This window comes from Cyprinodon tularosa, unplaced genomic scaffold (genome assembly GCF_016077235.1).
Source record: "Cyprinodon tularosa strain WSP-4 unplaced genomic scaffold, ASM1607723v1 ctg642, whole genome shotgun sequence".
NCBI lineage: Eukaryota > Metazoa > Chordata > Actinopteri > Cyprinodontiformes > Cyprinodontidae > Cyprinodon > Cyprinodon tularosa.
Window position 1 is genome coordinate 506,241 of NW_024039388.1, and position 14,721 is coordinate 520,961.

General features: G+C 37.9%; 1 protein-coding gene across 1 annotated transcript in view; it reads right to left on the bottom strand.

Annotated features, from left to right (window-relative positions):
- LOC119798985 (calretinin-like) overlaps positions 1–14,721 on the bottom strand; it is a 33,753-nt gene that overhangs the window by 576 nt on the left and 18,456 nt on the right. Inside the window, exons 3-10 of the mRNA XM_038308662.1 lie at positions 12,420–12,509; positions 11,164–11,244; positions 10,218–10,274; positions 7,117–7,194; positions 5,797–5,852; positions 5,663–5,702; positions 1,106–1,159; positions 92–163 (exon numbers count right to left, since the gene is read on the bottom strand). Coding sequence (XP_038164590.1) covers positions 92–163; positions 1,106–1,159; positions 5,663–5,702; positions 5,797–5,852; positions 7,117–7,194; positions 10,218–10,274; positions 11,164–11,244; positions 12,420–12,509 — 528 coding nt within the window. The remainder of the gene's footprint in view (positions 1–91; positions 164–1,105; positions 1,160–5,662; positions 5,703–5,796; positions 5,853–7,116; positions 7,195–10,217; positions 10,275–11,163; positions 11,245–12,419; positions 12,510–14,721) is intronic.

Below are 14,721 nucleotides of genomic sequence, written 5' to 3' on the forward strand. Positions count from 1 at the left end.
AAACGACACAGCCATACAGAATCACCATTTCTGCTGTATTTAACAAGCAGATATTCTGAATGTATTAATCAATGAGTTAAGGATGCATTACCATTTTGTTCTTGTCACAGAGGTCCTTCAGCAGAGCATCCAGCTCCTGTTCATCAATATAGCCATTGCCATCCTTATTATAAAGGAAATACAACAGATACGACATTATCCATAGGAGAAAGAGTTTTTTCTCCAGCTTTTAACATGACTAATGTAGAGTCCTCACAACAGCACTACTCTAAATTGAATTTCAGCTGAGTCATCACTATAACAAGTATACAAGTCAGTATAACAAGCCTGGTATTTGCAGAAAGGAATGAAGGAGTGGTTGCCTTCATTTGGTTTATCGAGAATTTAGTGAGATATTATATACATTTTTGAAAGCTATAAATACATCTTAAATTGTGCCAATTTAATAAGTGACAGGATTGATAAAATGAATGAATGGTATATTAATACCTATATAATTTCCAATAATATTCATACAGTTTGGTGTTTAAATATTAAAAAATTTAGCGAATCATCGATATATACATTTTTCTTCTGTTGCATCTATTTCAAGTCTTGTGTTGAATAAATTTTAGCCTATTTAAGTAATTGTTAATTCACTTGCTTTTAATCTTTAAAATGATCTTAATTTATGATTTCTAAATGTGAGTATTTATTAAAGCTACAAGAAAAAAATGTGTTAGTATTAAAAATACATGGAAATATGTTGCTAAGTAACGCAAAAAATCTGCAATCCTTTTCAGGAATATCAAAATGGGACTGACAATGGCGTCATTTAGCCAAGCACACTTAGTCTGCTGCTGTCATTTAGTCAACATTTGCATTAGATTTCTGTTAGCTGGAGATACATTAGACAGATTGACATGAGCCGCTCTCTGGAGGATGCATCCATATGACTTGATCATCTGTTTTCCACCACCCCCACCATGTAACAACATGTACAGAGTGAACAGATGTCCATTTTAAAGATGTCTGGCTGGTTACACAGCATAAAAAACCCACAACAATAGCTACGGATTTTAGCTTGGGTACCTTTCACATTTATACACAGAAAGACATGTCTAACCTTATCATAGAAGGTGAAGAGCGAGTCGAATTCTTTAACAGTGAGTCTGATACCCTGTAGCATAAAAGTGACAGAAAGTGAGAATATTAGAAACCAATGCACATTTCTCGAGAGCAGTAAAAGCCCCAGATAAACCACAGATCATAATCCATGCAGATTATGATAACAGGGACTAGAGTTCAGTTAATCCTCATCAGACTGACTAATCCTTGGTCAAGAGAAACTGTTGATCTGCTCTTACAGGCCAGTATATTTAAACTGGAACAAATAGGGCAAGACATTTGTAGATTTACAAAATGTGACTGTGCTGCAAATTTTTAAACCTCAAAAGAATCCAAATGATGTTAATAACAAACAAAAACTACATTGAAATAAGCTTAAGGCTTGTCTCTGTGTTTTTAAGCAGCCATTATTATAATGTCATAATAATCCAACAATGTATGGATAAGCAGTGTAGATAAACTGTGAGCTGAAACATAGGCTTGAAGCTGCTCAGTAGAAATCATCTTATTATAGCAGTGTGATAAAGGGTGCACAGCCAAATACATTACACCAGAAAAGGATCTGCTGTGATGCCAAAACAAAAACAAAATGAGCATTTTTTGGTTTTATTAAAGTGATTAAGTGACTGTTAGAATATAGGTGTAAGCACAAATACAAATTAACATACACACATATATATATAAAAAAATTTTTTTTATAAAAATTCAAAACTTTAGTTATAGACATGAGAAATCTTTGATTTTGATACTGATTGACAGTATGGATTGTAATGCACTTTTTGAGGTTACAACCAACAGGATCTGATTGGTCAAAGCTAAATCCTGTCTCGCAAGGCAAAAGCTGCTTTTAAACTATCCGCTGCTTTTTCCGTATTTTACGATTTCCTGCACACTCTTTGCAGCTCATTTTCTTGTTATTTGGCTTAAAGACAATATAATCTTATATCACCACCAGACTATGGAAATGGTATACTGAAATTTGACTGCTCCCTAGTCAACATTGCTGCAGAAGATAACAATTATCGGTGCTGTGTTTATTGCAACAAAATTCTGGTCTCTAATCCAAGGTCTTTATTACAGAATTAGATCATTAGATTCTTCCTGGTAATGTCTGGGTCCACTCTGCGAAGCCACGTTTACAGTAGAACAGGTGTCAACTTTAAGATGTGTCTCTGCTTCAACACACCCGAGTCAAATGATCAGGGCTCTGATAATTTGCTTGTGTTGGCAAAAAACAAGCAAAAAACTTAAAAAAACTTAAAGGCTTAAGACTTGTAAATGCTTGAAACATATTTTAGAGGAAAAGGGAAAACGGCGACACAAGTGGGGAGATGGCGAATTTAAGCCAGATTAGAAGTCTTAGAACAGTGATTCCGCGATTGCATTGCAAGGGGTACATGAAAATATTTTATGTCTTAGGTATTAAAATAAAATAGTTTCGATGGTTTGGATCCCTTCTGCTTTGTGAAGACCCACCTGAAAAATAAAAACAGCTTTTTTTTAACCAAAAAGTAAGTTATTTGATTTCACCTTGAGCTTTGACACACATCAAAACCAAGCAGAGGGACAGACTGGATATAGAAACGGCCTCAGATCAGCTTTTATTCCACACCTGAGCTTATCAAACCTATAATTTTTTTGTATTTTTTTGTATTTTGTTCTGAGTTTAAATGTGATTATAGGGGAGTTTCTCAGAGCAGCTCCAGTTTTATAAAGGTAAATTTATAGTATGATTTTATATTGTATTTATTTAGATTTCTTACTTGCTTCTGGCAACAAAATTATATTGTTTTATTTGAGTTTTAACGAATAAAGGGCCGAAGAATTAAATGCTTTATTTTATAATTAGTTATTGTACATTCCGCTGTTGGTTGAGGGGAGTACCCATGGTATGATAAAATGCCCAAAGGAGTAAACAAGTCAAAAAAGATTGGAAACCACTCCCTTAGAACGTCTATATCATTTTATATAAAACATTAATCTTAGATTTATGTTATCATAAGCATCCAATATTGCAGTGTGATTTGTGTTGGCATTGGTGAACTATCCTGACGACTGCTTAAATACATAAATAAAAAATGGCAATGAGCAATATTTCCTCACCCTCCCATCTCCCTCATCAGATTCAACAAAGTTGTGAGGCGTTCACACTGATTGCTGCAAAGATTTTAATTACTGAGAAACTCTTGTATGTAATGTTGTGCGATGAATGCATTAAAACGGGAGAATTGGGAGGCAACACGTTACAACGTATCACCTGGATTTACTGACCCATAATGTTCTATCAGCCATTCAGACTATCTAGAGCATTGCTCTTTGATCTATGTGCTGAACAGGGTTCAGTAATCGAGAGACTGACCAGCTGGACCCATGCCATCCCTCTTCATCAGGAGGTCATCTGGCACTACTCCATAGTACATAAATTCAACAACCCAGAACAGTAGCTGGATGCAGAATACAAAAGGAAAATGAATAAATACAGATAAATAGCCTTCTATATAAGAGTTCATATTTAGAAATTATAGTTATGAATAAATTATTTAATATGAGTGAAAACTGGCTAAGGATGAAGCCTGCTGTTTAGAACAAATCCAAGATAATGCACAAACCTATTAAGAATTATCTACATTTACTAAACTGATTTTATAGACGTGTTTTGGCCATATAGATTGCTTGGCAGGTTTGTTATCCAGATTTTCTGCGTTTTTAGATGTTCTAGATCTGGAATCCTGCTCAAGAAGGAATCATTTGAGGTTGGTTTGGTGGATCTTCCTTTTTGGAGAAGTGGATTACCAAAGTGCTGAACAACGGGGAGACCCAAGGTGATTCTCATAGTGAGACATCTCTCTCTGTTATCAAAGAACCTGGGTTACACGAGTAAAGTTTTGCTTTTTATTGTACAGCTTATGCTGCTTTTAATTTTGTATCTATCACATGTATATGCAATTTTTAAAGGTACGCTGTGCCTGCCTTGGTCAAACTGCACATTTTTTCTTTTTAGGTTTATTAGGATATCTAATCCACCAGATGTTTCAGGCTCTATTTTAGGGTCCTCCCCAGGCAAGAAGTACCAGGAAAGGCTTCAAACAGGCATTCAAGACAGCTCCTGATCGAATGCTGAAATTTTTTTTACCTTGTTGCACTAAATACAGGGCAGCAGCATCTCTACTCTGAAACTTCCTGTAAGGAAAAAAGCTCCTCACTCTGTTTCTATATCTCAACAGCTACTGGTTTTAACACAGGGGTTTGGTTTCCTATAAAGCCAGGTGTAAACATTGAGGCCTAAAAATGCCTATTCCCATCCCATAATCTTTTGCATTCATGAAAAACTCACTGTCCCATTACTGCCTCCACTTCAATATTTTTTCTCCTATGCTTGAGCGATTTAGGGCCAGCTACTCAAAAAAATTAGATTTGACCAGCATGCAGCAAAGGGATGAAGAAAGGGTCAAAATAGATTTAGGTTTGAACTATTAGTGCTCTAAATGTTTTTCTTCACACATGTTGCGCCCTCTTTAATGTAACATAAAAATCACAATGTTAAAGCCAACGGATTACTGAATTCTATATTTGCAACATGAAAGCCTGAAGATGCTTCTACACTTTGTGCTTCCACCTAGTTTAATCTTCAACATGGCCACTGTTAAGTAGGATTTGTGCCACACACGAAATGCTGAGGATGGACAAATTCTGCATATAGCACGCCCAAACAAACAGACTTCAGCTTATTTAAGTGGAACAGCTGACGACTGACATTGTGGCAGTAAAGGTAGATTTAAAAACACATCTAATTTCATTAAGTTTTATATTTGTTTTACTTTTTAGATTAATGCTTATTTTTAGGAAATATTTTTTTTTTTACATATTTTAAGACAAATGTCTAAACATAGTATCATTCAGAAGGTTTTGCTGCTGTTAGCCAAACTAACAGCAGTGGTCAAAAAGTGCCACAGTTGTGTCCCTATCTGTCTGTAGTCTGTTAAAAAACACATTTTTTTTTTACTTTAATTGGTTTGTATTTTAATCGGATTTGAGGTGTCCCATAAACACAAACAATGGCAAGATTTGTAAAGTGAGAAAAAATACTTTTCTATTATTTTTTAAGAGGTCTTAAAAGTGTTGGAAGCCTTTATGTCACAGTTATGAATTAGATTTAATTAATCTAGCCCTTCTAACACGTGTTGTAATCTATCTTATTGTGTGTGCATAACCTGAGTCACTGTCCTGGAAGATGAACTTCTGCAGCAATAAAAGGTTTTCCTTCAGGGTTGCTCTACATGTAGCTGCATCCATAGTCTGTTAACTCTGACCGGCTTTACTGGCCATGCTGAAAAGACTCCACACAACATGGTGCCACTGTAGGTAACAGATCTGCTCGGGGCCCTTCCACTGCTGATGATGTCACAATACAGCAACTGCACTTGGACAAACTGTATTGCTCCCGTTTTATAAGAAATACTCTCACAAAGCCCTTTGTTTTGAAATAAAACAGTACAAAGTATGTTAAGGTAGTCATTTCTGTTGAGTTTTTTTTTTTTTAACCATGCAATGTTACCTGAAACTTGATAAGAAAATTTTCCTGGACTGGTAGAAGCCTGTGATTAAAAGACAGAAGCTCCTTAGAGTTAATCTCAGGAAAACACTTCAGGGAATACTAAAATAAGAACAACAAATAAAAATGTTAATCACCTTGCCATCTCAGAGAGCCCAAGTTTACCATCACCATTCGTGTCAAACATCTTCAACTGCCGAAAAAACAAAGGATATTATCAGAGGTGGTTCATAAACAAATCACAAGCTAAAATGATCCCCTAAAGCAGCAGCTGTTGAGATTACTCAACTCACAGATGGCCGACTGACAATGCTGGCAACAAAATTGACATCTCAGCACTATAGGTGCACGATATGCAACAAATGCTATGAATATTCAAAGCTTCACATAATGCTAAATTATGCACTTGACAAGCTGTTAACTGCACTTTGTAATTCTGGCATCATTAAGAAACAATCTCATAGTCAATATATACGGTAGTTTTAAAAAGAACAACTTGAAAGATTTAGTCTGAAGCTTTGGGGTTAATATGAAAAGAACAAAATGATTTATATACCTCTTTATAAAGACCCTGTCACACCGTGACGATTTAGACCAGCATATGCCTGATGTTCAAAAAATCTGGTAAAAAAGCTCCATATGTTGGATAAGTTATGAATTATATTTGTTTAAGTTATGAGCATGCTGAAGCATGTTGAAACACGCTAGCACAGGTCAACATACGGCAAGTAGGTCAAGAAATTTTGAGCATGCTCAATGTATGCCGGCGTATGTTCATAAGTTACAGGTAAGCTATTTGATCTTTTACTAACGTTGAGTGTAAGTTACTCATAAGTCGTGGTGTCTAGCTTATCCAAAACCTTTGAGTAACTTGTGCATAACTCATGCGTAACTTAGCAAGAATTTATCTCCAACCCATATCAACATATTTGATGTGTTTTAGACGACCGCTGGCCGTGTTTCTAACTTACATCTACTGTACTGTATAATGGCATATTGGCAGCATTTTGGTATAAAAGGGGGTTAACAGGAGGAAACCGTCTGTACCCCTCCAGACTGCATCCCCATCATAGGGTGAACAAGAAGGTGATTTATTTATTCTTTTTTTTTTTTTTTGGCGGGTAGTAAACAGCAGCTAGGGTTAATACCCCTATCTTTTTATGCTGGCCGGGCGCCTCTGGGCGCATTGCTGCCCCCCTCAGGACACTAGCTTGTGAGATCTAATGGGCATTACACTGCCATGCGATATCCAAAAGTTATGCTGTCATTAGACATAAGTTCTGGAATCGTTATGAATAATCTATGTATATGCCCAAAATGGAAAAAATACATAGAAAGTTCAGATTATGCCAGCATTTTAGGAAATTCTGGGATGTCAGGTATATGCTGGCTAAATGGTGTGACAGGCGCTTTAGCAAGGCTAGTAAGGTAATTTTTTCTGCAGATTTTGTACTCACAATTGTCTGTGTGTAGTCATTAAGCTTCTTGTCATCATAATCTCTGTTGGCCTTCTTTAGCAGGTCTGACAGGAAACCCTCAGAACAGAAAAACAATCAAAATCAGCGATAAGAGAACAGCAAACATTTTCAGCTCCCTGTATTAATGCTGGAAATCAATGAAAAGTAAATTTCTACAGAATAAATATCCATCCATCAATCTTCTACTGCTGATCCAATAGGGTCACACCAGGCTGTTGCCTATCTCCAGCACTGTATGGTCGAAAGGAGGGGTACACCCTGGACAGGTCGCCATTGCAGGACAGAGATATAGATTTAAAAACACCTTTCCATCCAAGAGCAATTGAGAAAAAACAATTATAACCCTAACAGTCATGTTTATGGATTGTTGGAGGAAGCTGGATTCCTGGGGAGCACATAAAACCGAACACAGAAAGACCCAAAGCTGGGAACTGAACCCAGGATTTTCTTGCTGATAGGGAACAGTACCTTTGGACAACCTGTGGACCTTTCCTTTTCATCGACTTCCTTTGCACACCTGCATTTCATCAAGCCCATCAGCTGGAGTTTAAGAGGATCTGGCTGCCAGTTCTCATCAAGTGTTTACCTATGTGGTACCTCTAGCCCTCTGTCTCCCAACTACACTCTCTCTGAATCTTCTTAAGGTTACCTCCCAAGTTCTCCCCTGTATCTGCTCAATTAGCATTGACCACAAAACTGCAAATACTATTTACAAAAATCACATAATGGACAACTAGAAAAAATAATAATTATTTTTTTGAATATGAAGTGTCTGCGCTAGGATGATGTGGGTTTTTTTATCCATCTCAAAATTTGTGCATTTTGCAAATCTGCAATAGATGAATTTTTTGCATCATACAAGTCATATGATAAACCACCAACTTTTACTACTGCTGGAAAAGAAGACAATGGCAGGAAGTAGTCGGATGATAGCGTGGTGTGTTGTTAAAGGAATAGTACACCCAAAACATGATTAGCCTTCATTTTCTACTCACCCCCATGCTGAACAACACTCTGGAGTACTTTTTTGATATCTCAAATGCATCTGGAGATCTGGGAGGCTTCTTGCTGTCTGCTGACATTCAAATAATGGAGGTCTATGGTGACCGAGACAGAAAGGTCCATAAAAGTCCACAAAAAACGTGTCAATATTCCTCCATACTGCTCGTCCAATGTATTCCAAGTGTCCTGAGTGGGTAGCATCCAGAATTTACTCGAAACGAGGTCATTTAGAATGTTTTTAGAGCATAAACAGTAGTGTATAGGATTTCCTGAAAGCGCGCACATGCGCGCTCATGACGCTACGGAAGCCGGCAGACCAAACCAGATGAAAGTGCGCATTCAGCGTCTGCTCTGCCAATAATGCAAGCGTAGAAGAAGAAATGTGCTGTTTACCTGTGCAAAGAAAGAAACAACGAAAGAAAAATGTCTGAGGACTTCAGTGTTGAGGAAGAGCATGAGTTCTTTGCCGAGCTGAATGCGCTGGTTTGGTCTGCCGGCTTCCGTAGCGTCGTGAGCGGCATGTGCGCGCTTTCAGGAAATACTATACACTACTGTTTATGCTCTAAAAACATTCTAAATGACTTCGTTTCGAGTAAATTCTGGATGCTACCCACTCAGGACACTTGGAATACATTGGACGAGCAGTATGGAGGAATATTGACACGTTTTTTGTGGACTTTTATGGACCTTTCTGTCTCGGTCACCATAGACCTCCATTATTTGAATGTCAGCAGACAGCAAGAAGCCTCCCAGATCTCCAGATGCATTTGAGATATCAAAAAAGTACTCCAGAGTGTTGTTCAGCATGGGGGTGAGTAGAAAATGAAGGCTAATCATGTTTTGGGTGTACTATTCCTTTAATGAAATTATTTAGTGAAAAAAAAACTTTTAACAAAATACTTTAATTGCATTTCTGATATATTGAAACAATATCGACAAAGTTAACCCCCTCTTGTTCTCAACCACTCCCTCATCAACTTACAGAAAACCAGCTCTCTACAAGGAATTCACTTAGTCAGTGAGGTTAATAATTTACTTTTTATGCTATATGTGTATATTCTGGGATTTTGATCATTTTATTAGTTAAATGTCTCTAATTTTCCCATATTTATTCTATGTTTAAGAAATTTTCCATCGACCTGTGATGCATTAGTAACTATTGTCCATGGCTGCCTTCGATTTCAGCGGCTACGTCCCCCTAAGGACTCGCTCTACCTGGACTGGGTCCTTCTAAGGCAGGCATCCCCAAAGTCAGTCCTCAAGGACCGCTGTCGTACAGATTTTAGAGGTTTCTGTGCTCCAGCACAGCTAATTTTGACTGAAAGCTGATTACCAGGCTTTTGCTCAACTGCAATCATCATAATCAGCTGTGCTAAAGCAGGGAAACCTCTAAGACCTGCAGGACAGCTGCCCCAGAGGACAAACGTTGGGGTTGTCTGTTCTAAGGCCTGAAAACTTGGGATATAGATTCAAACAGGTCTAGCCTTTACCGGCTGTCACTACCCTGTCACCATTTCCCTTTTTCCTGTGAGCACAGAGATGCCGGTTTGCTTGGACTAAAATTAATCATTGAAACCCTAAGCCACGGAGGAGACTGCGGACCTGTCCTTCAAACCTGCAGAAAAAAAGGCTGCATTTGTCAGCCGCATACGAAGGAGTCTTTGAATCCGAAGAGACCACAGTGCTGTGCTATGACGTAAATGGCTGACAAATCTGGCCTTCGGGGGATGCAGCCCATAAATTCGAACATAGCATAACATGTGTTTAAAGGTTTTGTACAGATTTGGGGAAGCCCAGTATACAGTGTAGTCATGGGGCTGCACATCACCCAAAAACACTGCAGCAAAAGTGAAGGTGGCAGGTGTAAACATCAAGATGTGGGCTGTCTTACAACACATGAGACAATCAGACTTCATATTATCGATAAAAGATTGAGTGCAAAAATGTACTGGAATATTCCAAGGCTAAAGATGAAACAAGTGTTGTCATCCATTGAAGACAACATAAAAACATGCAATTTTGCATTTCAAGCATGCAAAAAGTTCCCCAGGTGATGTTTCTGAAGTTTGAGGTGTTACCTTCAGTTCATTGGACTCAATGTAGCCACTACGATCAGTGTCATATCTCCGCCAAGCCTGCAGGAGAGGATGTTTTAAGACAACCTGATTTCAGTCACAATGAAAAAAAACAAAAACATCTGCATCTTTTCAAACTACAGCAAAAACATACATTCGTTGTTTGACTTTGTATAAATATAGAACTTCTTAGAGACTGTATCAAAGATAGACACCTAAAATGCTTGTTGTAATCACTAACCCCCTAACCCCCCTACTGAAAGCTGCAGAACATCCATAATGTATGGCGTTTCTGAGAATAGCTTTAATACACGGAAAAGCCTGAACATCCCACCATAAAATCCTCCTAAAAGGAAATAAGTGAAGTGTGTGCTTGGAGTGTACTGTATGTTTGGTTACGGTGGAGCTTATGTTTGATGCCTCTCTGTTTTTCCCTCAGATTACTTTAACATCCAACATACATCTGAAAAAGCAGATTGGACAAAACATGTAGCAGTTTTATTAATGCATAAGTTAATTGTAACACTGATTTAATTATTAGCGTTACATTTTAAAAAATTTTGAAATGTTTACACAGAAAACAATGGTCTTGATGAACGGTTTATATCCGTACTGGAGTGCCAAAACATTAAAAGAGACTTGGCACGGAAACTGAAGGGATTATGGGGCAGCTGGACATGCGTCCCATAGGACAGACTGTAAAGGCGATGCTTGCTGGAGGCGTTTGTGAGGAAATTACACAGCTCAGTTAGATTTATCAGATATTCAGTGAACAAACTCCGAAAACCCAACTGAGAAAAAACCATGGCTAACTTTTACAGTCATTAGACCGGAGGACCTACAGCTTTCATTAAAGGGTTGACTGAGCAGACCTAATGTAAGGAGCAATGTAGGCACACTTATTAACAAGCAAGGTGAGGGACACACATGTGAAAATGTGCCAACTTACGTCCATGAATTCAGCACTGGATCGCACAAACTCTCTGAAACAGATCAGGAAATTTTCCTCTGTCGGTAGAATCTGCACCAACTGCACAAACAGGTGATAAATAAATAAAATAAATTGAACTTTATTGATCTCACCATGGAGAAAGTAACTACTTGCATTTAACCCATCCCCTATGGGGAGCAGTGGGCTGCGACTTTGCAGCATCCAGGGAGGGAAGATTCAGGTAATTCAGAGCATATAATACATTTATGTATTTCACAGGCCTAACCATAGCTCATTCTGATCCGAACGTTTGGATTTTTTGTTAACTACATCGCCCTTATGTGCTTCAGAGGGGCGTTTTATCCTAATACATGTACAGTCCAGCACCCCAACAGTATTGAGGGAATCCTGTATTCCTAGTTCATGTTCCTTGCAATATTCCCTCCATGATGTATTTTATTTCTCTGTTAGGGGTTCTGAAGATTATGAAGTTGTGCGTACATATGTTTAATGCCAAATCCACATTTCTGACGGTGTAGCAATTATTGGCTTTGCTAAAGATCTTCAGCATCTCCTACTGCATTCAGGAACATACCACTAATGATAAATCTTAGCCTAAGAAAGATCCTCTGTGTAATGATCAAGATATTTCTTCATTCTGTACAGTGCTGAATTTTGGGACCCAACAATGTGCAAAGGTAACAAAAGTGTAATTGTTGAAAGAATTGAAATATGGGCACGCTATAGTAGAGGAACGCATCTGTTTGGAGTGATTTTTATAGGCTGATATTACGGACAACATCTTTGCTTCTTTTTCAGCCATTCCTCTTATATCATCGATACAACAATAGTGTATTAAATGCTTTTCTGTAAAACTTACAAAAGCCCTCTTTAAAAACATGATCAAACAGTAATAATGTCCAGATAAAAAAAATTGAAGGTAACAATGGTATAGGCTACCCTGATAGTGTTCTTTAACCTAGGCTGATAGAAAAATACCAAAGTACCCGGAGTGGAAAATAAAATCGTAAACCAAACCCATTGGTTTCTGATTGGGTATGATGCTGACTGAACAGATAGGCAGTAGGATTAGGTAAGCCTGGCTGTTAGCCTGATCTGATCTGGAGCAGGCAAGCTGCACAGAGTAAATCACCATGGTAACGTATGTTTTGCTGCTTTTGTGAATCTAATTAGTACGTAATTAAGCCGGGATATCTAGAAAAACCTGACTTAAGCCCTTATCTTCATTTTGTGAAATCGGCCTCTGGTCTCACCTCAGACATCTCAATTCTGCCATCAGAGTTCTTGTCAAAGTTGGCCATGAACTCCTTCAGTTTTTCCTTGAATAGAGCGTGTGAAGGGTCCTGCAAATACAACAAATCATGCATGTCTCAGTTGGTTAAAGAGTTTATTTTGTGCGAATAAAGCCAAAACTTATTTAATAATAAAAATTCACATAAATACATACAGTTCAAATTATGATGGAAATATTGAGTTTTAATTTTCTTTAATAGATTTATTATAACCATTTCATTGCTGTTCGATCTGCTCTTTAAGTCTTTCTTTCTTAGGTCCCTGTGTTTATTTTTTGTGCTTATTTTCCTTAGGTTTTTTTTTTTTGCTATTTTTGCTCTGCTCTGATTTCGAGTCTGCCACACTCAACAATTGCCAATGTAAAGCCGCTGAATCTGCTTACCTAAACTGCACCTGTTTGTTTAACACTTTAACTTAATTTTTTCTGTTTGCTTGTCCTTTTGCCCGGTTCTCCGCCATGTCCCTTGTCTCTGTTTTCTTCTACTCCATACATCATCAAGTTCCTATGCTTTCTGTCTCAACTCCTTGTGCAAAACATTCTTGCAAGTTCTGTTTCTTTTTTATTAAATCATCTAGTGTGAGCTCAGTTCTGCTCTTAATTGGAGTTCTCACCAAGCTAAAGCATGATATTTATAAGTCATTTTTTAACAGCAGTGTGAATATGTCCCCAAGATTAACACGTTTCTGTTTGAATGACTAACTCCAACAGCATAAAGGAGCAAAAAAGAAATAAATGGATAAAAATCAGAACAATAACAAAACTAGATTTCTATTCCTTTGTTACTCATAATTAAGGCTTAAGTTGCTGTAGTGTGTGAGGACTGCAGGGTTCCTTTTTATTCATTAAGCAATTATTTATTTCTGAATATATTTTAAATTATGTCAGAGTTGGTCCTACATGGTTTTGATGGCAAATGTGCAAAATAACCTAATACCTAATAATATTAACTAAATACCTTGTAAAGATGCTAGCTGAAGCTGGGAAAATAGCATAATTAATCATGGTAAAAATGTTCTACTCTACTAATATAGGCTATAAAACAAAACAAGAGGAAGAGGCCATTATTGCAACAACTGAATAGAGAGTAAAATTATAGTTTGGAGTCTAGTCACGGTGAAAGAAACACATTTAAATACTTTTCCCGTAGTGTGATACAACTTTTGATTTTTTGCCATAGCTAGTGAGATGTGTAACTTTTGAGACAAAAAAGCTGATTTCCCAACTGTGACACATGTGGGAGGCAGCATCATGTCTTGGGGGCGTTTTGCTGCAACAGGGACTTGTCATGATCTTGGCACTGATGACTGGACTATTGGTTTAATTTATTCACCTGCCTAGCCGCACCCATTTTTTTTTTTTTCATTCATCAAATCCACCTGTTCCAGTTCATATTTAAACTGCTTGGTCCCAGCCATCAGTGCCAGATTATTTGAGTCGTAGGTGAGAGTTCTCTAGCGTACCCAGTGTGTTATTCTGATTGCCTGATCCTGACTAGTTTCTGCTCCTATTCTGATCTGTTTTCCTGACCTTTCTTCAGACTTCTATTGGATTCTGCCTGCTAACGATCTTGGATCTGTCTCCTGACTCCGGCTTGGATTTCCCTTCGGTACCTCTTCGGATCTCTGATCTTCTGGCCTGGCTTTGGATTTCATTCCGAACACTTCTGCTCTTCCTCGTCTGCTGGCTTCTGCCCATCGGTTTGCTCTGCAGCTCATTTGGCTTCTACTCCTGGAACTCTCTGGGCAGCTTCCATCACATGCTGTGGAAAATCATCTGGCTGAATTCCACTCCTTCCTCTGGGCTCGAATTGAACTTAAAAGCCAGGTTAGTGACTAACATGCTCGCTATCATTCCCCGTCAGAGTTACGTGGTCACTAACCTTTGTTTCTACCTCTACAGAGATTCTGGTCATCTAGTTGAAGCTGACAAGCCACAGATCACTGGGCAGTTGATACACGCTTTTTATAAATCACTTTATTCTGTCTGACTGAATTCTGGGTCCAACGTTCTGAGTTCTGACAGAAGTAGTGCATATTAGAAAAAAGATTATGAAATGAGAAAGAGCTTTATTTGGTAACATATTAAAGCTATGAAGTAGTTAAAACTTGGGCAGAAGTCTGTTTTCCAAATGGTCACTGACTCTAAGCACATTGCCAAATTAAGTACAAACTGGTTAAGAACTGCAGCGTCTTTGTTTTGAAGTGGCCATAAAAATCTTGGTAGAGATCAAAAGTGTTACAGCATCGTGCATCATGAGGACA